Genomic DNA, 26553 nt, shown 5'->3' with positions numbered 1-26553 from the left:
GTCCACTGTGACGTGTTTGGTAATTTCATTGGTCAGATTTGACGAGACTATGGGTCAAACTTTTGACGGCTTAATACTCGTCAATAAAAAAAATCATAAATAAACTGTGTCACGTTAAAAGCCGCAGGTTTCAAAGTTTTTGGGGAAAAATAGTAGCATCGTATCATCCAGAAATGATGATGCAGCTTCCCATTTAAGCTTGGCAAGAGCATCTCTCAGCATCCACACACAAAATAGAGATTTGTAGTCAGGTTAATGCATCGTTGATTACCAATATGTCTTTACAATTACCCAACCATACAAGGAATGGGCTAAGAACCTATGTCACTGTACCGTTACCTATATACAGTATACAGTATTTGACATTTACAGGCAAAGCAACTGACTGAATTTACTCGATCATGTGCACTGTAGGTGAAGAATATTGAACAAAGCAACTGACCCCCTTACTCCCTGAGGATGTCTCTCCTATAAATGTAAATGAATCGTAGTGCCTCTGAAATGAAGGCAGCTTGTCTATGTAAGCATCGTCTTCTGACAAGCCAAAGGACAAATAAAAATTGGGTAACACAAGAGAGCAAATCAAACCAATATGGCAACACAAAATGTTACAACACAAAAAAAAAAAAAAAACACTTAAATGATAAATCCACTACACTGAAATGGTAAAACACCAGAATACAAACTAAGAATCTTTGACATTCCTGGCTATGTTTCATATTGTCAAGCCCAGTAATTTTTAGATTCCACTGAATAAAACACATTCTAAACAAAAATACCCCCAAAATCTATAGATTGCAATTCACATTCTAAACAGTCTTGATCTAGTTAATGTTAGTTAATGTAATATTTATGATTACCCATGCCTATCTGTGTAAAGCTGAAAAATAACATTTGAAATGAGACCGCCACTCTATTTTAAAAGCCTGATTACTTTCCACTCTTGGGCTGCACTATGCTTACGTTGTAGGGCAAAGTTTAACACTCGCATCTTTAATTCATCATTGGATGGTATGCTACCAATTTAAGTAGTTACACACTTAAAATTAACAACTTCGTGTGTGTGTGTGTGTGTGTGAGAGAGCGTGCGTGTGCGAGTGTGTGTGAATGTGAATGTGAGTGCGAATAGTTGTTTGTCTCTGTGTGTCCTGCGAGTGACTGGCAACCAGTTCAGGGTGTACACCGCCTGCTGCTTGAAGACAGCTGGGATAGGCTTCAGCATGCCCGTGACTCTCGTGAGGATAAGCGGATTAGGTGATGGATGGTTGGATGGATGGATGGATGTATAGATGAACCCATGAAGAGCTTTAGTACAAAACAATGACGTAAAATAAAACATGTCTGAAACTGAGCAACACACATTTTGAATTGTTCAATTTGTGGGTCATCAAATTTAGAGCTTAAAAAAAAAAAAGACAAAGAGACAAGATACAATTTTAGTTTATCTTGACAGTAAAAGCAATTGGCACTGATTTGGTGGATTGCCCCATATCATCTGCATGTAAATATATTTCATAACACACATAAAAATATATGAAACATGTATAACCTACACATCTGTATGCACATTTCTATATTAATTTGAGGCCATCTCTATGCCAGCTGTTTGTTTTTTTTTTCCATGTACTGCCAAAGTATTGGATTGGAACTAGGTATCGGCAGATCCTTAAAACCAAAGACTTGGATTCTGGTGCCAAAAAAGTGCGGGACATCCAGAATTTATATTAATAGTAGGTCAAACAATAGTAATAAGCACACGTCTGATGTTAGTATTTGAATGATCTAATCACATGACTGAATGTCTAAGGTTAGATTTTTAAATGAATACGCTCAGCTCTTAAAGTTCTCAGCCAAGAGATGATGTACAAACCTGACACTGAGAGGTCTTTACTGACTGTGGGAGTCGTGGCAGCACTTAGGGAGTTGGTAGAGGAGATGGAAGAGGTGCTCTCTGCCCGGGCCAAAGGAGCAATTGGAGGGGGGCTAGCTCCATGAACCGGTGGACTAAATGGACGATTCTGAAACAACATGAATATAAAATAAATGTTGAATAGTAAACCAGCCCTTTTCTTTTAAGGTGAATTGCGGTGCTCGGAAAACCCAACACTGAAATGAGTGAACTACCATATTTTTCGGACCGTAAATCAGACTTTTTTTATTCCCAGGGTCTGGCTGGTCTTATAACATACTCGGGTGTGACTTGAATAGAGTGTATTGAAATTAGAGCTCAGATCAGCACCCCAAATCTCTGTTCCCTACCTGTGTTGACTTTCTGTGCATAACCTCCTTTCGAAACACAGGCGGTACTGCACCAAAGACTTCGCCAAGGTCGTCATGCATTACCATCGATGGCCACCTTCTTTAAATGTATCATGCTAAAGAAGGTAATGCACCAAAAGTACATGCCAACTAACAAAACAAAGTAGAAGAAGAAATGGAAGCAGACGACTAAGAACTGTTATCATGGCGACTATTGTGTGACGTAAATCTGTTGCCGCCATTAGCATGTGGTGTCCGCCATTAGCATTTGGCAGAATATCGATCCATATATAATATTATAGTGCAGAAAATACGGTAAGGTTTGACACTGACTGTAAGAATGAATGGAAGGCACATTCTTTTACAGTTTGCATTCAGATAACTTGTCATTCAATATGCAGTTTCTCTAAATGAATTGTGACAGAGGATCAAGGGGTATAACAATACTTCATCCATGTGAAAATGGCAGAAAAGGCACAACCAGGTATCAAAATTTTCCCCTAGAGGTGGGGGTGGCCAAAGAGTTGCAAGGCCACCACGTACTATCGCTTTGCCTCTGGTGCTCCTCTACCATTAATTTCCGTACACAGCCTATCTTATAAAGTAATCAGCACCTTGGGCTTGTACTGTTTCCTTTCCTTGTTCTGCCTGACGCACTGGACTCCAGCACTGCCTTTTTTGGGGCACTCTCAATAACCGAATGGCACATTTGAACAATGCTCAGAGTTAACGAATAATCAGAGGGAAGCAGTGTGTGCTTGGAACGCATTTCCGAATGCACCCATGGTTAGGGAACGTGATCTCAACTTTGCAGATGGAAAATGTGCTTTAGATGCCTCAATTCGCTCATACAACTGTTTTCATCAGTCTGTCCTGAGGTAACACTGGTGGTATCAAATAATATTGGAATCTACTTACAGTATCTCCTACACTTGGTTTTCCTGGTGGAAGTTTGGGTCGTGAAGGCGGGCGGGGTGGAGGGGGAGGTGGAGTGGCATTGATGGTTGAAGGAGCGGTAGGCAAAACTGGAGAGGAGGAACCTTTAAAACATGTTATGTGTTGTACGTGGGGGGGGGGGAAGAAAAGAAAAGAACAACAACACCACTTTTAATTCATTTTCAGTTTTGGAAACATACCAACATCTTCTGACCCTGCTACCTAGCAGACAGCATCTACAAGGCAAATTGTCGGGTATTGAAGGCCCAATCTTCGTCAACTCACCGCTTTTCATACCAGCCGTCCCAGATGTTGGACCTGGAGATGAGACCACCGTCCGGTACGTTGGGGGAGGGGGCGGTGGAGGTGTAGTTCGGTTCCCCTGGCTTGCGTCTTTGGGTGAAGGGGCGATTTCACCTTCATCCTCTTTGGGTCGGGGTTCATCTGTATTCTCTGTCTGGATTGGTGGAAAAGGGAATGTTGCTGTTTCCTTTTCGGGTAAAGTCACTGATGGAGGCGTCACTGATGGAGGCGTGCTTGCTTTGGGAGCTGTTGGGATGCTGGTCGGTGAATCAACCGGTGGACTGGTTGAAGTCGGAAGATATGCTGCAAGCTCCTTGGTTGAAGGGAGTGACGGAGTGGTGGGCGAAAGATTTCGGTCCTTGGGTGTATAAGACCCTGAGGGGACAGAGGGTGGCTCCTCTGACGGTGGTGGGGAACTTGGTAGAGGGGAACTCTGAACTTCTTTTGCAGAAGGTGGTTTTGGGAGATGAGATCCTGTGTCTTCTGCAGGAGGTGGTGATACAGGTAAAGGTGGGGCAGGAGATTCAGGAGGAGGCGGGGAGGCTGATAATGGAGGTGCTGCTTCCTCTGGAGGAGGTGGGGAAAGAGGAAGTGGAGGTGCAAGCTCCTTCGGTAGAGGTGGCTGTTTAGGAGACTGCTCATTGAAGCACACCCACGTGTCACCTGCATCCTCATTTGCAGGAGGAGCCTGCTCTGGTCCAAATAGGTTATCCAAGTCAGCTATGGATGTCTTTCTTGTTGAGTTCTCAGCTTCTGTCGATACATCTGAGACAGACAACCACTCTTTTAATCACAGACTGTTTGAAGAGGTGATTAGTGTGTTGGCACAGGAAGATAAAGCATCCCTGACACAGAAGGAAGCAAGAAGAAACTGGACTCCATCATTAATGACTTAATTATTGACATGACATGACATATTGACATTGAATGACAGGACTTAAATGAGAAAAAAAAGTACCGGCGGTCAGGGGGTATTTAACTGCAAGCATAACTAACACTAAAATATAACTGCCATTGTTATTTAACAATTAATTTGTACTGCAGTTTCACAAAAAGTAGTCAAACATGATTATTTCTTGACAAAGTCATAGGAATTTACTTCCTTGAAAAAAAGTTGAATTAGTTGAATGTAACGCTTTATACAGTATATTCTGACTGTTGAATGAAGTCCAGCTTGCTGTCAACTTTAGATGAATAAAGCTGAATTCAAACCTGAATTCCTCATTCCTGTTTAAAAAGGCAAATGTTAACACTTTACTGAGGAAAAAAAAAACAATTCATACTGACTCGCTCCCTGTATATGCTTCCCGGGTATGTTCTCTTGTTACTGACAAGATAAATACATTTGCTCAGCACTGTACACAGAGAATACGACTAAAGGGGAAAAAAAATATCCTGATGTAATGGTGAGAGTTAAATACTAAAGTGTGTTACCAGTGTCATCTCTAGAGGCAGAGTCAGTTGTCAGTGGAGACGCTGGAACATTCTTGGGTGGAAGTGGTGGTGGAGCTGCAGATATTGTCAGTGAAACAATTAACACAGACTCCGAATATCAAATAAAAAAAAAAAACTGCATCGTGTCAGTTTGAAGGTGAGGATGTGATCTGATTTCCTGATGTTAAAGTTTCCCCAAAAATGAAGATTAAATGACACCCACAATAAATTAGGCAATGTCCACTTCATGAAAAAGAAGGAAAGAAAAGAAAATCATTCATTTTTTGGGTTAACACCGGAACTTTCATTTAGATTTAGGCTGTCACCATTTTGTGTAGCCTCTCAAGACATCATTTTACTGTGTTCATGAATTTGCTCAATGTGTTCATTTTGTAAAATGTATAATTAAACCCAGCCACAACAAAGTTGGGATGCTGTGTAAAATGTAAATAAAAACAGAATACACTGATTTGTAAGTCTGTTTTCAATACATATTCAATTGAATATTTAACAAAGACCATGATTTCCAAAGATAATTTAAAACGTGGAACCAAAACATCAGACCACAGCACATTTTTCCTCAGTCCATCTCAGATGAGCTTGGACCCAGAGAAGTCAGGGGCATTTTTTTGGAGTTGCTGAAATTTGATTTCTATTGTAGCTTTAAATTGCATTTATGGATGTAGCGACAAACTGAGTTAATTGCTGTCTGAGCGATCGAAGGCCAAGGGCATTCAATGTTAGTTTTCGGCTTTGCTGCTTTTGTAGAGAGATTTCTCCAGATTCTAAATAAATAAACATTTTTGAATTAATAATATCCTTATATGTGTGGACATCACCTAAAGAACAACAACAACAACAAAAGGCCCAGGAAACATTAACCACGTAACATATAGCACATCCATTAACCACCACGCTCAAGCATAAGGAAGACAACGGGAAAGGTGGGTCCTCCACCTTTCCATAGCACTGCACATGAAAGAAAACAATTCCAACCAACAATGAGTCATTTTGTGATCAAATGAAAAGGTTGACATCTAGTGAGTGTTATGGCCGTACATAGTATTCTTGTTTTAAGATGAGGGGGGCTTGTGAGATGACTTTACGGATGTGTGTACAGTCACCAGGGAAATGAAGAGGCATGGCAAATTAGCAGAAAATTCTAAACTTACTTCCTGTGGGGAAGGCTCTTTTCAAAGAGGACTCAGGCTCTGACACAGAAGCCCCCCACACATCAGACTCAGACAGAACCGCTTGGTTCAGGAAGGAGGCAGAACACCAAAACATGAGAGTTAAAGGCTCTCAGATAAAAAATACAGATACATTATGTGCACAAACAGAACTACAAATGGAATGACAATTCAATGTTTTCTAGCATTGTTTCTAGTTTTGATGCAAAAAAGTTCATCCGAGACAATAAGGGTGCAAAACATGCAGTTGTAGTTGACACCAGCAGAGCACTGTTCCACACATAAGTCCGATTCATTTCAAGAATAAATCCTTGAAATGTGGGAGTTATGCAACAGTTGAGAACTCTTCTGCATCGATAAATCCAGCAGGATTGAATACGAGCAGCTGACAACAGTCTCTGCATATAAACAAGCTACACGGTGCAAATAACAAAGCCCCTGAGTGCCACTTTAAATTGGGACCACAGCAAAGACATCGTGACATTGGGAAGAAGGACATTTGAATATCGGTGTGATCAGGGAGGAAATTTAAGAGAACGGAAGATTAAGAGAACAGGATTTGCCTGAGATAGAGTTTATGCTGCATGCACTGTATTATATTTTTTGGGAAAAAAAAATAGGAACAAATTTGCACATGCACACATACTTGAGTCTGTAAAAATTGCATGGCTACATAACAGTCAAGTGAAATATAAATTAAACAGGAGGAAAAAGATGAAACTACCTTCTATTTTCTGGTCTCCAAAAGCCGTTTCCAAAGGAGGCCCAAACAAATTTGTCGTGATTTCAGAGGCTGGTGTCTGCTGGCTGCTGCGAGAAAAAAACAAAAACATCCACACTGTGTGTCATTTTGTCATTTAGGACATATATATTGCAACTGACAATGATTACACAGTGCTTCCAATATCAGCTGTGCCATGATTAACAATGCATTTTGTATCAAAGATACTAGAACTATATCTTTTTAATGCTCAAACACAGTCGCGATAACGGACAATATCTGCCTGTGTTGCACACCTGCACAGTATAATATACTGCAGTATACTAGGCAGGGGCAGGTGGCCCTCCGGGGAAAGTGGGGTTTTCCCCGGTGGGCCACGGCCGGTCCGGTGGTCCGATACAAGAAAAAAGAAGCATCAGAAAAACAATTGGGAAAGAAGTGTGGCACTATGCCCAACACATCTCCTTCAGATCTATGAGGACCACGATCTGTCTCCTCAATTTTCACCACATAAAACAAAAAATAAAATTCTCTGGTAAAACCGAGGCCATTGAGGCGCCAACTACTGGTGAGTTAGGTACACAAGAATGTTGGAATTTGTACTTCTGAGACACATTTTAATCACCCCACTTCCTGAAGTCTTCCAACTCAAGGATGCAGACCGACACAGAATTAATCCTTTCTGCTACTCACACTCATTAAACAGCTAGTTAGTAGCTACACGTTTTACTGCACGTTTGTAAGGCTGGGAAGTGCTGGGATAATGTAACTCTGGCATTACAGTGCTGTGACCTCTAAATTACGACTCTTGGTGGAATTTAAACACACTATAACGGCAGACACGAATCTCTCACTCAATGTGAAAAAATAAAATGAAACAATTTCATTAATCTGATTCTTTACTTTCTCAGTTTAGTTGAGCTCAGCTGCGAGCCACAAGAAACACTGTCACCTCCATCAGCGTCGGGGGGTGCGCCACCGCACAGAGGCGCCATTGACAAGGTGGTGCGCTCCGTGGCAGAATGGCTGGGCCAGAAAGGTCGGGGAGGAGAGTGACGCAGGCGCCCCCGCTAATTACAACAACTGCACTCAATGTAATGGGCAATTCTTAACGGTTTATTTTTAATCGTTTCTACGCCAGTCCTAAAAAGTATGTCTTTACATGAAACCGGTCCATGATGCAAAAAAGGTTTGGGACCGATGCTGAAAACAGCTACAAGGTCATGAGCCACTTGTGAGAGAACCGAGATGTACATACCTGGGAGCTTGTGGTGCAAGAACAGGTGTGGGGGCCACAGTGGGAACAACACGTCTTGGTCTGACAATCTCCTCACCTTGACACATTTGTGCAGGATACACATGAAGTCTTTCATTGTATTCTATCAGTTTTGTAAAAGTGAGCTGAACGGGAAGTTGAAAGAAACTGATACTTACTGGAGGTGTTCCTTTTCAACCCCTAAAAACAACACGAAAATTAAATAATGAAATATTACATAGTCATGTTCATTTCGTTAACGAAAACTAAATGAAACATTTTCAAACGGCCATTAATAAACAATTACCTGGGACTAAATCAGGATACACATTCTTAGACTAATTAAGACGAGGCGAAAACATAGTTCATTAAATAAAGACTGGGCTAACATGTTTGGCCATTTTATCTCACAAACAAAAATGAGACGGAAATGTTATGATTTTGTCAAATCCTGACTCCTCCTCCTAATCCGTCGTTAACACACAGTGACACACCCCTTTTCAAATTTGCAGGGCATGCGAGCGAGCATTGCGTGCACAGCACAGGCACGTGGGAAAGCCGGGAGGTGGATTCACGGTGAAAGGTGAAAAGTGCGGCTGCCACAATTGGTTGGGGAATGCAGTGTCATGCATTGGCCCATGTTCGCAAAAGAGTTCGAAGGTTTGGGTGCATTTCACCAAAAATACGATACAAACCTCCCATTCAAGTCAGTTCAGCGGTGATAAACGAGCATCTAAAAAGGAAGCTCATTGCGGATGATGCCTGATTTCATTTGTGATACGGTGACAATCGTGTGTGGACGCTAGCCTTAGCACACACAGGCTAACGTGTTTGTTGGATTTAACGCGATGTCCTGTTGCACGCCAAGATTCTGCAGGGTCTACTATGGATTAAGGAGGCATTAGTTAATGCAGACAAATAATCTAGGAGCTGCAAGCAAACTATAGTTAACAACAATTACCCGGGCAGCTACACATGCATGCAAACTAAAAACTAAAACAAACTAAATCAATGTATCTAGGGCAGTGGTTCTTAACCTGGGTTCGATCGAACCCCAGGGGTTCGGTGAATCAGTCTCAGGGGTTCGACGGAGCCTTTGCCTTGGAGGTTAAGATGCACCCGACTCAACATGTCAATTAGTTATGACTCGCCCGCAGCATATGATCACATTACATTGCTTGTCCAATCAGTGCTGTGAGAAATTTAGTTCGCTCAGTCGTCAACGAGTGACTGTCATGATAGTACATCGTGATTTTTTTTTTTAAGATTTTTTTTAATACATGCTATGTCGAGAAAAAAAAATAACGAAAAAAAAAACAGTCGGACGAATATTTACAACATGGATTCACATGCATCACGGAAAGTGATGGGAGTCAGTGTCTTAGCTGCATGATTTGTCATGCCAAGTTGAGCAACTCAAAACTGAAGGAACACTTTCCATTCATTCATTCATTTTTCCGATCCGCTTATCCTGACAATGGTCGCTGGAGCCTATCCCAGCTGTCTTCGGGCAGTAGGCAGGGGACACCCTGAACCGGTTGCCAGCCAATCGCAGGGCACACAGAGACGAACAACCATCCGTGCTCACACTCACACTCAGGGACAATTTTGAGTGTTCAATCAGCCTGCCATGCATGTTTTTGGAATGTGGGAGGAAACCGGAGTTCCCGGAAAAAACCCACACAGGCCCGGGGAGAACATGCAAACTCACAGGGAGGCTGGAGCTGGAATTGAACCCGGTACCTCAGCACAGTGAGGTTGACGCGCTAACCACTGAACCACCGGGCCACCCTGAAGGAACACTTCTTGAACCATATTTTTATTTTTCACTAATGAAGGGTTCGTTGAATGTGCATATGAACTGGTTGGGTTCAGTACCTTGAACAAGGTTAAGAACCACTAATCTAGATAAAATAAAATAATATGCCACACGTGATTTCAAAACAATTTTAACCTACATTTTCACACATGAAATAGCCTAAATGGGGTATAAAAGTAAAGTAGGTAAAATTGTCTTGGTCTTGAATGTCTGGGGTTGCCAGAGTTTTGTGGTATCAAATTGGGGTGCCAAGCGAAAAAACGTTGGGAACCACTGCTCAAGGAATTTACATCCCAATGTATTTATGATATAATTGCTTGCCTTCACCACCACATCACAATGACATTTGATTTGAATAGCATGTCAAAGGGTAAAATGATTGTCCTGTCTCAAACTAGACAAAAATGTTGACAGATTTTGAATATAATTGTTTTCTTGGACTACCGATAATATAAAGATTTAAATGCTCAATACATAGTTGACTAAAAGTTGGGGGGGGGGGGGGAGAATCACAAAGCAGAATTCATTGAGTGTAAAAATGTGTTGGACTTAAGTGATCAAGTATTTATCTAACCTAACTAAACTATACCGATCCCTGAACCAATTATAGCACGCAATCAAACAATGGAATGTAATAGTTTATCATAAAAGAAATAATGATATTAATTGCATACTGGAAGCCTTTCAATGCTAGCTTTGAGAAAAACGACGACTGAGAAGACAAGGTTTGAAATGATGGATAAAGAAAACACAGTATTTTGTTAGAGAGGCGACAGGGAAAGGGTATTACTGCTGTGCTCTTAAACAGTCACTTATGCAATGTGCATGCATGTGTGAAGTCTCCATGGGCACACCAAGGGGGGCAGAGAGAGCACAAGAGGAAAAAGAGTGAGAGGGAAAAGCCTGGGAGCAAACCAGAGGATGTGAGAAGTCCACGATGGGCGGTGACTGAGGTAAAACTTCAAAGAGCGCAGCTGTCGGAATTTCAATGTTTTTTCCCAGTACTGGGAGCAAGCATGAAGCTGTTCATAGTGGAAAACAAGAACACATGCACTGACAGAATCTATATTTACAGCATAAGTATTCTGTGTACATTCTTCTTAATCATTGTACACCTTTTATCCATATGTTCTATAATGACAATGAGCGGTTCAATGCATCACTTCAGCCACTGATCCCATCCGTGTACATTCTCTTGTGATTGTTAGGCACGTGGAGCCATGTGACGTACTGTGTTTATAGCTTGACCAAGGAGCGATGGAGGCAAAGGACACTTACCGGGCTACGTCTCTGTGACCAGCAAAAAGGAAGAGAGAAGAGATACCTGGTCAGAGAGTAACAAATCAGTAACACGGACATCAGGTAAATCAGAGGAAGACAGCTGCAGCAATTTGGTAAGGCAGGTCACATGTGGGGATGAGTATGACAGGGCAAGAAATAAGATCTTAGCCTCAACTCTCCAGGACTTCTATTATTATTATTATTATTATTTATTTATTTTTAAGTTCAGCATTATGCAAGCAGTCGAAAAAGGATGGAGCATATATCAAACACCTCAATTGGTTCAAATAAATAAATATATAAGAGGCTAAGTGTCGCTTTATCCACACTGATTTTTATATTTTTGTGCGCACTTACCCCCATGAATACTTCAAAAACTGGAAAAATATTTCAAGAGTGTTGACGAGGTGAAAGAATAGCGACAGGAATTTGCAAAGCTTTCTCCTCTATTTTAATATTCTCATCTCATAAAAGCCTATTTAGACCCAACACTATTTTTGCCATCTGTTTTCCCTCGATGATGCTCGCTATTGTCTTTATCTCTTTAATTTACATTGAAATCTCACCCGTCTTCATGTGTCACGCCACGCTCACATTCACCATTTTTTTTCCCCTCTTGTGTGTGTTCCACTTGTGCAGTGAGCCATGAGTGATTACAGTGATGCAACAGGGGGAGGGGCATGATGGAAATGATGAATTCCATTGGATGCTGTGACGCAGCGCAACTCCATTTCTCACAACCCATCATTGTCATTCTCACAATGTCAACAGTAAATGCTGACACTCTGACCTGCAAGCTCCACTGGGTAACTGAGGTTGGATGACTTATCCATTGATTTCTTTGGCCCGGCTTCTCCTAGTGGCCCGGAAGTAATGCTTTGCAGCCCAATTTAAGATAAGATAAGAAAACATTTATTTGGCTCACAATGGAGGAATTCACAATTTATGGCAGCAAAATTTTGAAGGGAAGAAAGTGGAAAAACAAAGTATTTGCATGCACAAAGTAAATAAATAAATAAAAAGCTGAAATTGAATTTATTGAAATTGTAGCTGAATGTTGAATGGCAATGGGCACACCTCAGGGATATTTCTGCCATTTCCACATGGATGATACTTCGACCCCATGATATGCTGCCACATTTTTTTAATATTAATTGCATATTTAAAGAATAAATGAACAATAGATTTGAATGCAAACTCTGAAAAAATCTGTCTCAAGGACATTCAATTTTTACGGCCAACGTCAATCAAAACCATTACTTTCACACCATAGCAAGAAAACAACATGAGAAGTCAAATATCATGTACCCATATTCCAATATTGCACACACAATCACAATACAGTCAGGAACAAATCTAAGTGAAAAGCAACATTTAATATTATGAAAGTTTCAGAGGTTTTTGTATCATTGTAATTTTTAGATATGGTTTAAAGCAACAGCAAATAAAATGGCATCTAGTTCAATGTAAATTAAGATGAACAAAACGCTTTTTACTTCACAGTTGTTCCTGCTTGATTATAAATGTGATGGGCATTGTTGCGGAAATGTGTGAATTTTATTCCATGAAACCCTGACTGTGGATAATATGATCAAGGATGGTGCACACACGCATACATAAATGACCACCCCTCACTAAAGTGTTGTGTCACTCTGGCACCCCACTGAAAAATGATTGGCTACGTCCTTGCCACAGATATCCTTCGATGATTAATAAAGGTAACCTGAGATTAACATCCAAGAGCTCGATCCAAAATTTAGCAACAATCGTTTACTTTGACAGACACTGACAAAAAAAAACATTCAACACTATGGTTCTAGTGGTTTCATGGTGGTGTTGATCGTCATTATCAGCGTAACCCCCCCACTCCGGCCATCTTGTTTACCTTATTAGTTACATGAAATCAACTACCGATAATAATTGAGTATTATGACCTTGTTAAGCCAAATTGTATTTGTATTTTATTGAACCTGATTAGATCGCACTTAAACCTTGGCAGTGCCCACGTAAACTCTATGTCAGAGGTGCCCAACCTTTTTTGAACCAAGATCTACTTTTCAAGCAGACAACCTCCCACAATATCCCATTTTTTTTGTCGAGGTGTTGGTGGCGTGGGGTGGAATGCTGGTGGTGCATCCACGACTGGCGGTGGATGCATTTTTTTTTTTGTCGAGGTGTTGGTGGCATGGGGTGGAATGCTGGTGGTGCATCCACGATTGGCGGTGGATGTGTGGATCCGGTGAGTGCTGTTTTACTTTTGCAGTGTCCAGCCAACTACCGAATTGAAATCTGCGGCCCCACCATGTCTTTGGTTTGGGAGTGCAAAGTGCAGGCCAGTGAGCTAAAGTTCAGTTCAGAACTGTACTTGAACGGACATGAAGTGATTTTTAATTTTTTTTTTTTTTTTAAACATACAAAGTTGACCTGCTTTCTAATTTTAAAAATAAATAAATAAATACAACTTTGTGGACATGAGAGTGACAGAATGTGCAAACTGTAGTGTATGCTAACAAAATATAAATTAATAACAATAATAATAATAATACACATACACATACACACAAAAACATAAACATTTTTTCCCTCCCCCTGCACCCCTCATGGTGGACTTGGGAGCACTCCGCGTTCTAGCAGTCGACCGCCATCGATTGGTTGGGTTCTCCTTCTCTATGTGCTTTCTTTGTACATGGAAATATGCTGCTTTAAAAGACGTAAATGTAGCAAAACTTGAGCTGAAGGTATAGCTTACTTTAGCTCCTCATGCCACTACAGGTGCCTCCTGCACAAATGCACACAATGACTGTCAACATAAAAAGCCTTTCACACCTGATCTGTTCAACATAGCGGCAGTCATATTGGTTGAACACAGAGGCCCACATGAATTATTGAGATCCAGAGCTCATGTGACTATTGGCAACCTAAAACAGCTGAATGACACACACGTTCTGTGTGCCCACTTTCCTAACTGAATTATTCAGGGTGGCTACCCAAGCTACCCCTTACTGCTTTAGAGTGGTAGGACACTCGTGTCCCAACTCCTACTCTTAATTTTGGCTCTCATCAACTAAGCAAATACTTTTTGCATGGTGCTGTTTTAGCAGCGTGTTATCACCAGATGGGTGTTGGTGTGGCGGAAATGCTTTGTGTGACAGATGCTACATAAACGGGAGAGTGGTGAGGTCACTGGGATCTCTACCAATGTTGTGTGAACGTCACATCTAAATTAAGACTACAATATTGAGAAGAAAGGAAGTGTTCTAAACTTATTTCGGGGCACGGGATTTGCATTTTAGTCAAGGATTAAAACTGAGAAGGTAAATGTCCTGGATCTGCTCAATTAAGGTTTAAGTTGTGCTACAGGTTTTGTGTCAGATTGTAGCCTATTTGTGGTTGAATTACTGTATTTTTCGAACTATAAGGCACACCGATAAGCATTGAATTTTCTCAAAAGCCGATAGTGCGCCATATAATCCGATGCACTTTATCTATGGATCAGTATTCTGATTTCTTGGACATAGTATTTTAAATGTTTTGTAAAGCGCTTTGTTATAGCTGCAGCGGTTGTTAAAGCTCCATAGAAATAAAGCTGTATTGCATTGTATTGTGTTTCCTTTACCGTACATCTAGTGGATGCAAAACGCAACTGCAACCACTACTGTAGCTTCTATTCTATGCGCCTTATAATGCGGTGCGCCTTATATATGAAAGGAGTTTTGAAATAGGCCATTCATTGAAGATTCGCCTTACAATTCTAAACTTATAGTGCGGAAATATGGTAATAATATAGCCAGTTTCTAGGAGTATTATTTACCTCACTGGCAATGGCAATTTGAGCACTTTTTACTTTGACAATTAATTACTGAGTTATTAATAAATGTGATATATAGCAATCAGAATCAGAATCAGAATCAAATTTATTGGCTAAGTATGTAAAACACACAGGGAATTTACTTTCCCCAGTTACAACACGCCCAAGGGAACATCAACAGAACGGGAAGCCTGGCGGTGTTCTTTAGTTGCATTGACATTGAATAACTTGATACCTGTGCAGCTCTTTCCTAATTAAATATATCTAACAACATAAAATTGATCTGCAAAAGGTTTCTGGTTGGAACATACTTGTGCCAAATCGAACGTATAATAATTGGTACTTTCAAAATCTACCCGCTCAGAGCACTCAAATTTATTCACAATGAAGGATTTACAGTATTTGGCCTTCATTGAACTGTAAATAGTTACAAGTGAATCCACATCTTGAAGAATAAAACAAATGATGCCTCACCATATGCACTAAATTAAGGTAGAAGTACATTATATTGTGTCTTATGTGTCCAAAGGTTCTTGGGCTTAAACTGTGCAGCCACTAGAGTTACAGAAGGCCGGGTTTTCTGTGGAGGAAAAAGAATACTGTACAGGTCATTTTAAAGTCATGGTGTCTTCACAATTAGAAAAGGAACGGGATGTCTAAAAATGCCACACTCTTGCCTATTATTGTTTGCCTTTGCTAGTATTTACAGATTTACAATTTGCATGGTTTACATGAGCAGGTGTCTTGCATTTGGCAAATCGTGTGACATTTTTTTGCGAGAGATTTTGGCCTCTTAGCCTTCGTATTTAGTTTTTTAAGCTGCTCAAGAGGCTGTCTACAAATAAAAAAGTCACCAGCTTATCTAGGAGAAATAATGCGTTGTCACTGGGGAATTTGTTCTCTGCTGTGAGGGCGGAGTAACAGAGGGAAACAGTTTTGTGTTCATGCGTGGAAGGGGGAGGGGCAATTTAATATTTTCAGCACGCATGAGAACCTGCGCACCACTTACGAGCACCCTTGTCTATAGTTCTTATAGTTATCTATAAATATTTTTTTAGTCATTGTTTGCATTAGAGATGGACAACTTCAATAATCGCAACCTCTCTAAAATGTAAAACCAAAATAAACACCAACTATGTATCATTATTATTTACACACACTCACATCCACACAATGCTAACCTGTCTGATCAATCAACTTTTGCCACACGGCTGACACACATTGACGCCACCCCACAGAGGGGACAACTCCCTCCCACATTACTGACCAGCAATGGGGTGGCAACTGAAAACCTTATCGATCATTGCACCACGATCTACGATTGGATTACTACTGTCTGATTTGAATTGTTACAAGTTGGACCTCATTCAAATGCCATTTCTTGCCCCGCGGGCCACATTGAGAAAGTGTCTGGGATGCATACGGCCCACCAGTTGCTCGTGCCTAGCACAACAGAGCAGCATTAAAGTGGGTGAAAATGTGAATAACAGGAGTAATGCTCATTACGAGGGCTGGTACACTGTTTATGAGAATCAAAAATGTTGGCCAAGTTACTCACCATAGGCGAAGGGGATAGAGCAATGTTGCCTATGGAGGCTTTGAGCTCTTCAACCGAGGGCACTGCCACAACTTGATCAGCTGGGAGGGGCTTAATTTTAATTTTGAACTTTTTCCTGTGGTCTTCCTCTTCTTCCGACTCATCAGAAGAGAAGAAATGGGACTTGGGGATATGTGGGAGAGAAGTGTCAAGGAAAAGTGTTCAAATCTTCAAATATTGTATCTGTTCAACGATCAAAAACCGAAAATCAATATGGTCTTTTTAGTTCGCCAGTTTGAGATCTGCATCCCTCATGGAATTTGCGATCTTCATGATGTATTTTTGAATGAAAAGTAAAGTGGTGTAATTAGTAGAGAGTAGATCAATTTTCTGGTCTGCTTGACAAAAAAAGTGTATAATACAAATTCCAGTGCAGAATGTGATCACCTTTGTGAAATGTTAGAGCAGCAGACTCACAATTATTTTGGTATGCATTGCTAAAGGCAATGGGGCATGTGCATGGAATTAGTACGGGTACTGTGATGCGCATATGTGTGGAAAACATTGCACTCGTCCCAAAGCTATTTCATGAACAAATAGACACCTGCAAACTGCATGGACAAAACAGGTGGGTGAATGTTATTCATTCACAAAGAAAAAGCATTGTTTGAGGATATTTGCCTGGTCTGCCTCATCTTCAGGTCTGATGCTATAACCCTCTTCATCTACCTCAGGAGAATTCTGAAACACAATGAATCAATGGAAAGCCCCATTACTGGGAAATATAAATTATATCGTTGGCATTTCTGAGTACTTTTAAATTAATCTGGCTGTACATTAGGTTCCCACGTGTCAAATTTGCTAAACGGGGTTCTTACATATCTTTCCCAGTCAATTTCTCCGTAGAATCCATTTGTGGCTCCATTGGTCCTCCTCTGAGACTGAGAAGAGAAGAAAAAAATCACAGGCCTCATCAGACAATGAAGCTACAAGTAGGTAATCATTCCTCACGAGTGATATTTGACAAGTGCTTACATTGCCTCAGCAATATTTAGGGGAAAACTAATTGTTTCTATTTTGTATTGCTACAATGAATATCAACCATATCGCAGTGAGATTTCAAATTTTGGACTAACAACAGCATTAGCAATAGCAACAATAATGTGTTATTTGCTACCGCAGAGTTTTTTTAATGGCGAAGATATTCAAAACTAAAGCCTGAATGTCACTGAGAGACGAAGCTTTGTGAGTGTGGATGATGGATTTTCTTCAGGGTTCATTCAAGGTTGCAAAAGCTGGCCAAGACATTCGACAGACACTGGCAAAGAGTTTTTGTTGTCACCATCAAATTTTGGACATGTTCAAAATTTCTTCGGGACAAGAAAAACAGTTTATGAAATCATCTTTGCAAACTTTTGCTACCTTGAACGAAACCTGACGAAAAAAAGAACACTCGCTCTTGCGCAAACACTTATAAAGCATCGCCACTCGGTGAGATATGGTCTTTAAAGATCCATGCAGTATTCTGGTCTACTCTACAGGCTCGTCTACTTTGAGAACTACAACTTCACTGAATTCAGTACCGATTCAACCTCTTCAGGATCCTGGCAAGTAAAAAGGACAAAACAAAAAAATTGAATGCATGTATTTTAATGCCAACTCAAGTAACTACTATATACCAACACTAAAATTCATAAAGTTTCTCAAAACAAACTAACCAAATAAAAAAGCTACAGTTTTACGGCATCATGTCAGAACCGCAATTTCTAAATAAAATCATTGATGGATGTACTTTCATGTGTACTAAATGTAAGTGTACTTACACCCCCCTCTCTGTCTGGGGACCCCCTATATGAAATGAAAGATGAGAGGAGAAAGACAATTTAGTTTGTCTCAAACATACTTTAAAGGACATAGTAACACAAAAGCAAAGTCACAGAACCTATTAAGACAAACTTTTTCCTGTGTCATTTGAAAGAAAAAAAAATTGAATCTATTTTGTAAGGAAACTAACATTACTGATATTGTCATTGGCCCTACATGTCTTTTGTGGACACACAATACACTACTACACTACATACATACTTCAACTAATATTATCTGGTTTGGGATCACAAAGTACAACCTGAAACGAAGATGACAACTTACGTTGAGTCATTGTCTTTCTCTTTCTTCCGTATCCCAAAGGCCTTCCTGGTACGTTTTTTCAATCCTGGGAAGGAAGAAGAAGCATTGGGTGGAGTAAATGTATGCTAAGACTGACGTTTAATGATTGGTACTATTGACAGTTTGCACTCCATTGAAGGCAAACACATTCTCAGAACTACTTATAGCATGTGTTCATGGTCAGAGTTCTGGTTTCACATCCTTGCGATCCTCAAGGTTGTTGTAATTAAAAAATCAATTAGTATTAGAAGAATCAATGCAATAAAGAGTTTTATTTAGATGGCTTAAGAAAGTGGAATAAATTATGGAAGATGAAAATTAGACTGTTTCAACTCGGTTATTAAATAGAGCCAACTTCAAAAGTCACCACATTGTTGTTTTAGCAAAATGTGAATACAAATCCAATGGATCTCACACTTTAAAAACCCCACACAACAAATAAAGACACCTTGGCAAACAACACACGAGGACCCCTCGACAACTGAGATGAGGTATGGTGGGAGAGACAGAGAGAGAGAGAGGGGCAATTTATGACCTAGCACCTGAGCTGCACACACACACACACACACACACACACACACACACACACACACACACACACACACACACACACACACACACACACTAGTTATGTTCATAGGTGATCGAAAGAAAAGTCTGAGTCAAGTCACAGCTCTAAGTCGAGTTGCCAGTCTCAAAAAATAGCGACGAGTCCAAGTCCAAGCTTGAACAACCCTGATGAAAAAAAACAACATTGCAACGTGCGCACACACTTCGCTGCTCAGTGAGATATGGCCTGAAGTTAGTATCAGATTTCAACAATAATGCAAACAAATCTGTGGCTTTATCACTTTAACTTTCTATGAAACAATGATATGGATTACACTTCTGAATGTATCTTGATATATTTAATTAAAAAAAATAAAACAGAAATGTGTGTGTGTGTGTGTGTGTCTATATATATATATATATATAGCACCACATATCTAAAGACTGTCCCTCAGCACGGAACAATCACAATCCAAAAAAAACCCCACAATTCTCGTGTTATTTCATTGCATTATGTTTGCCAATTGTCCTCTGTTCCATTTTAATCAAACAAAATTCGTGGACGACAAAATAATATTCTGTCACTTTTTTTTTTTTTTAACTTAAATCTCAATATATTTTGAGTTTATCCTCCATGATTGTTAAGATGCGTTGGCATCTCAAATACCCCAGGCACACTCTCACCCCAGACGAAAGCCCAGTTGTCGCCCTCCCTCTTTTTGCCACTTTGACTCTCATTCTTCTTCATCCTCAACTAACAATGACCTAACATCAGCTGACCAACCGATCCCACCTCACGCATTCTCTCAACTCCACATATGCATGTACACTGTGAACTGCATGGAAGGAACCTAATGCTACCCCACACCAATCAAGTACTGCAGCACACACCCAGACATATACACCAAGTAACACAATGCCAACATCCTGTTCTTGATCTGTCTTGCACTCAAGTTCACCACCAGTTAATCCGTGCATGTAACAAAGACTTATCACAAATTAGTCAAGGTGATATTGCATTTGTACCTATAGACAAATAAACAACACTTTTATTGCGCATAGTTTTAGAGCCGAAATGGGTTGAGATAAGATATATAGCGATAGAAGGATGCCTGAAAGAGAGCCGCTAGGTCGGAGACAAATATGACCAAAGAGGAGATTTATGAAATGGGGTGAGGAAAGACTTGTAGATAGCTTGAGCTAAAGTAGAAGATGCAAAGGGTCGGAAGAAATGGAAGACAATGATTCACTGTGACCGATTTTGCGGGAAAGACTTTAGCTGAAGAATATTGGCGGTTAACAAAATCAATCAAACAATACTCTTGATTTTCAGGAACAACTTAATCTCAACAGTAAGCATCATAAAGCATCTTAAATTCTCATAAAACATATATTTCAGTTTCTGATATTTCTATATGCAAACAACATACGTAGAGATAGAGTGAACGGAATTGCAAGGGGCAGAGCTAAATCTCACTGCACAAAAGTTAATTTGAACTAATGTGGTAAATCAATGCTGTGCAATTTAACAGAGAGTAATGTACACATTGTAGAATGACATAATAACTTCCGCTCAGAAGGATGCAGGCAAAAGTGCTAATGTAATTTTGTCGTTTCCTATTGAGAAGCAGTAATTTGGTTTTCAAAAACAGAAGATGAATTAAGGCAGATGTCGAACTACATTTCAAAACTTAAATATACATTTTATGGTGTTACAATTGGGTAATTACATTGTTGTCTCCACGGTAGTGGTGTGGCATTCTGCGGCTGAATGCAATATTGCAGTAATCATGAAAAAACGGATTTATTATTATTACATGTATTTGAATAAAATTGCATGTGGCAAATATAAGGGGAACTCCCTGTATACAGATCTTAAATTATCTTATGACAATGTGGAATAATTGTTTGATCAGTGATTCTTCTGAGGCAATGGTTCTTTTTCAGCAAGTACCACAGGAAAAATGTCGCTCTACAAGTCCCACCATGAGGACCAACATCAACATACAATATCATAGTTGGGCCTAAGTGTTCTTAAAAACGAGGTAGAGGTTTTTTTTTCCCCGAAACACACGCTTGTATTTATTATTGTAAGCCACTGAAACATAATGCACAGTTCAAATTGTGCATGAATATGAGAGAATAAACATTTATAAAAGTAATGATTACACTCAAATGTATTGAAAATCATGAATGAAAATCATACCCAAAAACGTTTAAAAAACAGTTCCAAAATGTTATAGAACCTTATGAGATGTGCGTGAATGTGCGCGTGTTTTAAATACATTAAATAGGTTGGCAGATACTTTAGAATGGCTGGCAACCAGTCAGGGGTATACCCTGCCAAGTGCCCGAAGCCAACTGGCATTGGCTCCAGCATGCCCGCAGCTCTCATCAAGACAAGCCGTTCGAAAAATGTATGGATGGATGGATGTTGGAAGATATGTTTTTAAAAAGTGCAAAGACTGAGATCAATTTAATACTGAATTGTTGAGATACAGAGTAAAACTTCCATTTTTCTGAACCGCTTTATCCTCACAATATGTGTTTACACAATGCGTGCTTGAGCCTATCCCAGCTGTCTACGGGCAGTAGGCGGGATACACCCTGAACTGGTCTCCAGCCATTCACAGGGCACACAGAGACGAACAACCATCCGCACTCACACTCACACCTCGGGACAATTTTTGAGTGTTCAATCAGCCTGCCACGCATGGTTTTGGAATGTGGGAGGAAACCGGAGTACCCAAAGAAAAAACACGCAGGCAAGGGGAGAACATGCAAACTCCACACTGGAAGGCCGGAGCTGGATCAAACCCGGTACCTCTGCACAGTGAGGTCGACGTGCTAACCACTCGTTCACCGGGCCACCGTTTATCCTCTAATTTGTCTTGATTTTTTGGGGGATGGGAGCTAAAACGGAGGACAAGCTGATGCAACCAAGGAAGAGCATGAGTTGCCCTTACCTGTAAAATAAGTGCCCTTGGTTCATGTGTAGCGATTCGGCGCAATTGCCACTTCTTTATAGAGAACAGTCTTCACCAAGACACACCGAGACGCACTGTGCGCTACTGCGTAAGCGCCGAAAAGTCCATCTCCTCTTGCTGGCTGGTGGCTGCACATGCGGTTGGGTCTTGCTCCCTTAAAACCTGGAAGTGTATTTTTAGCATGTGTGACAGCCTGTTTCAGTGGGTGACATCATTACGCTAGTGTGCATCATGTTCTGCTGTGTTCCAAGTGTGCCATGGAAAATTTCATGTTATTGTTAGCAGCAGATGGGGTGCGGGTGCCAGCAGGTAACCCCTTCCTGGGCTTTTTCTCGATTCCGGCTGTGGGCCTGCGTCCAGCCGCTCTTAATAAAGGCGAGTGGGGTTATATGTAATGTAATGATGGGGTTTTTTCCACACAAATGTTTCAATTTTTTTTTTCAATTCAGTGAAAATGCGAAAAACAAACAATATTTTGCAAAGGAGGGGAGAGGAGACTACGCCATGAGATGACGTCATATGAGCGCATCTCTCTGCCAAAAGACACTCTGCTGACTATCAACCTAATTTGTTTTTTTCTTTTTTTTTTGGCATCCTTATTTAGCATTTGAACGCGATTTTTGAGATGACGTTGTGTTGATATTGGTGGCAACAGTTTGTGACGGCAAGACAAAGTGGCCCCAACAATGACTCAAGACAGCTGCCACGCCACCACATGCTGCCGGGAACACCTTCAAAACAAGAATTTATACTGTACTTCTGCTCCTTGTACATACTACTGCGAATGCTTGGAGCACCACAACTGACAAAGCAAAGATACCAACAGGCTTCTTAGGTCAGGTGAGTGCATGTGTGTGACTGTGTGTGCGCGTGTGTGCAAGTGCAGTATCCTGCTCTCCTCAACAATGCAGAGGCAGAGCTGTATAATTAATAAGGGCACATTCTTGATTTCAATCCTCATGAAACACATCTCGTACGAATAATTAAGGACACTGCATGCTTCTGTGCACGTCCAGTGTAAAAATTGTGGTGAGGAAAAGACGAAGAAACTCTCTTTTTTTTAAACTAAAAATAAGCCCTGGCTGTAATGTCCAGGTGGCTACACTGCAAGCTGTCAACATGCAGGAAGAATGCAGTTAGTGTTGATAGATATGTAAAGAAACATCCGCAGTCTATGCCAGTTTTTTTTTTGTTTTTTTGCAGATGCAATTTTGAGGAGAAAATAGAGCTGTTTCATTGCACATCATCATCCACTGTTAAGGAAAGTGGGCCAGTGCCGGAAACCATCTAACAGCCTCATGACTGTTTCTGTGGAGATGACCAAGAGATATTTGGAAATGCGTGATGCAGCCATCCATGTGCCCTTGCGGTTTTTATTCAAGTCATTGTAGGGAAAGTGAATTAACGAATGAAATCCGTTTTTTTAAAAGAAGTCTAATAACTAATCTATAAACTGTCAGCAAAAATATTAAAGGATCACCAAAATGTACATTTGCTTCTATTGTTTTGTATTCATTTTATCATGTTGATTTGTATGACAAAAGGTAAAGTGAAAATCATGCATGCAGCTTCCCGCCAAGTTGTGAACAAAATCAAAGAAGAAAAATGGTGGTCCAGACCATATTTACTGTTTTATTTGTTTTGCAACTGCATTGTGGCCAGTGACAATTTCTGCAATAGGCAGTAGAGGACATTGAATTGCCTCGCCTAAGCCAACAGTTAAGTCCTGGTCAAACATAAAAACAAACCTAACTCAATCATAATGTGTGTGGCATGTGGGACAACACAGATAACAAGACCGTAGCAAGTTTTGTTCTTGCTTGTTCTTGAGGCATTGTCCCTTCAGTTATGTCTTGAACAATTGATGTGTATGTTCAACTGGATTCGGGTCAGGTGACCGACTTGGCCATTGCATCCATTCCACACTCCCAAAAACAAAACAAAACAAAAATCCTCTTTGGTTGCATTCACAGTGTGCTTTGGGTCATTGTCCATTTGGACTCTGAAGCACTGTCAAATGAGTTCGAAATAATTTGGCTACATATGAACAGACAATATTGCCTGAAACACTTCAGAATTAATAAATACAAAAGGTACCATTTCCATTTTCAGCCATACACGGAGCACACCATGAAACTACCACAACCATGTCTCACTGGCTTGATACAGTCCAATTTCCGTCTGTGGTCTTGAAATAACATCGGCAAATGTCGTTTGGAGGCGTTGACGTGACGTGGGGAAGCTAGAGTTGATCACTTTTTGTGGTGTCTTTGTGACGGCTTTTTGCTGATGCCGGCTGAGAAAGACAAGCGGTGCACATTGCACATTTACAGATGTCTGGCTGCTTCATCATTGTGGATTCCGTGTCCAGTAGCCATCTGTAGCTATAGCTACTGAAGAAGAAGCATGATCCAAGTATCTGTCCAACTCCATCTGTGTTTTGCATCTGAAGGACCGTTTTCACTGGTCACTTGAGGGTGTTTTGGCTCCTTCTGAGGAAATATGGCAAGCACTGCATTTGGTTATTGATTGTTTGGGGAAGCTATAACTACGGTAGCAGGGGTGGTATTTGTATTGCCGCATACACGGATCTGCTACTTAGTGACTTGGTGATAAAGTACCTATGACCGGAGTGAAAATGTCTTCATAGCTTGCGTCGGCTTCACAGTTTAGATTTGCTATTTTCGACTTGGGGATCAATCAGTAGCTACTCTACAGTTTCACCTGGAGTCAGCATGATAATGAATGCATACTTGGCATGTTCCCACAGGGACCATAGCAGGGAAATTATACATATCCTTTTAAAGAGCAACTATGCTACTTGCATAAAATATTTATTGCATGTTCTTGATGCAGTGATTCATTCAACGATTTATACTTTGGTCTCAAACAGTGGGGGTGTACAATAACATATGATTCATAAATGCAAGGGTGGATAATATTACTCCAAACTAAGATCTGCGTCATATCTTTTGAACAATGTTGAAGACAAAGAAAAATAAAAAGGGTGGGTGGTGGTCGTGTGATCTGTTGAGAAGGATAATTGCAATCCTAATTGCAATCGCAATTACAATTCAACACACAATTCAGAATACACGAAACTACACAGTGGGGTCATTTCATGTCACTTCATCAAATGCGTCCCACCAATTCTAGTAAAAAGACAAAAAAGATTCGGTCTCTAGATGAATTCAATATTTTTCTCATAGAGAAAATCATTGAATGTAGTGTAGTTAAGGGCGGCCCAGTAGTCGTCTGGTTAGTACGTCGACTTCACAGTGCAGGGGTACCGGGTTCAATTCCAGCTCCGGCCTTCTTGTGTGGAGTTTGCATGTTCTCCCCATGCTTGTGTGGGTTTTGTCCGGGTCCGCCGGTTCCCTCCCACATTCCAAAAACATGCATGGCAGGCTGATTGAACACTCTAAATTGTCCATAGGTGTGAGCGCGACTGTTTAGGGGTTGTTTGTTTCTGTGTGCCCTGCGATTGGCTGGCAACCGGTTCAGGGTGTCCCCAGCCTACTGCCCGAAAACAGCTGGGATAGGCTCCAGCACCCCCCGCGACCCTAGTGAGGATAGAGTGGTTCGGAAAATGAATGAATGAAAATGAATGAATGTAGTGTAGTTTAGATGGGTTTTTAAAAAAATCATACTCTGAAAAGCAATTTTTAAACAGCAATATCTGGAAAAGGACCTCACTTGTAGCCTTCAACATTTCTACAGTAAATATCTGTAACTTATAACATCCAAATTTGAAATGTCAGGCGTGGAGCTTAAGTATAACCTAGTTTGGTAGGTACTCTCCCAAAATTTGTCAAAATGAAATAGCAAATTTGAAGAGTGGCGGAGCTCCTAATTTTGCTGATAAAAAACTTCTATCACGGTTGCCTCTATCTCTGGTAGTAGATGAAACAACTTCCAAAATGTGGTCTCTCTTACTTCTCTCAATTTCACAGATAGCATGGCGCAAAAAAGGAAGTAAACATATATTCACTGCACTTATTAAGAACCAAAAGACTGACAGCCAGTATCAGGTCTAAACTTAATGTATTTAAAAGACCGAAAGAATTCTTTTTAAAATTGTATTTAAAAATTGGGAGGGTGTCTTGCTACGTTTCGTCACAGTGATTTTTTTTTTTTTAAATCCTGTTATGGGTCAGGTCTTTGCGGCCGTTTTTGGTACTGGGTTCCATTTCTCGTAGTAACAAAAAAAAAAAAAAAAAAGCTTTTTAGAGTGTGCTGCAACTCTAACGTCAAATACCCTTCATTTCATGAGAAAACTATAAACAGTAGAGACCTAATATCCCTATC

The 26553-nt window shown here is 40.4% G+C and overlaps 1 protein-coding gene across 3 annotated transcripts in view; it reads right to left on the bottom strand.

Annotated features, from left to right (window-relative positions):
- sgip1a (SH3GL interacting endocytic adaptor 1a) overlaps positions 1 to 26553 on the bottom strand; it is a 49610-nt gene that overhangs the window by 14534 nt on the left and 8523 nt on the right. For 2 of the 3 annotated variants that reach the window (XM_019875278.1, XM_019875279.1), the window contains 14 exons: positions 18692 to 18755; positions 18367 to 18391; positions 17422 to 17484; positions 17221 to 17284; positions 16565 to 16737; positions 11196 to 11207; positions 8278 to 8299; positions 8102 to 8177; positions 6847 to 6932; positions 6105 to 6185; positions 4933 to 5007; positions 3481 to 4263; positions 3178 to 3299; positions 1871 to 2018 (listed from right to left, as the gene is read on the bottom strand). In XM_019875278.1, coding sequence (XP_019730837.1) covers positions 1871 to 2018; positions 3178 to 3299; positions 3481 to 4263; positions 4933 to 5007; positions 6105 to 6185; positions 6847 to 6932; positions 8102 to 8177; positions 8278 to 8299; positions 11196 to 11207; positions 16565 to 16737; positions 17221 to 17284; positions 17422 to 17484; positions 18367 to 18391; positions 18692 to 18755 — 1794 coding nt within the window. The remainder of the gene's footprint in view (positions 1 to 1870; positions 2019 to 3177; positions 3300 to 3480; positions 4264 to 4932; positions 5008 to 6104; positions 6186 to 6846; positions 6933 to 8101; positions 8178 to 8277; positions 8300 to 11195; positions 11208 to 16564; positions 16738 to 17220; positions 17285 to 17421; positions 17485 to 18366; positions 18392 to 18691; positions 18756 to 26553) is intronic. The other variant, XM_019875280.1, reaches the window with a different exon arrangement.

This window comes from Hippocampus comes, unplaced genomic scaffold (assembly GCF_001891065.2).
Source record: "Hippocampus comes isolate QL1 unplaced genomic scaffold, H_comes_QL1_v1.1 scaffold132, whole genome shotgun sequence".
Taxonomy (NCBI): Eukaryota; Metazoa; Chordata; class Actinopteri; order Syngnathiformes; family Syngnathidae; genus Hippocampus; species Hippocampus comes.
The sequence above is the reverse complement of the archived record's forward strand: the minus strand, read 5'-3'. Positions and strand labels throughout refer to the sequence as shown.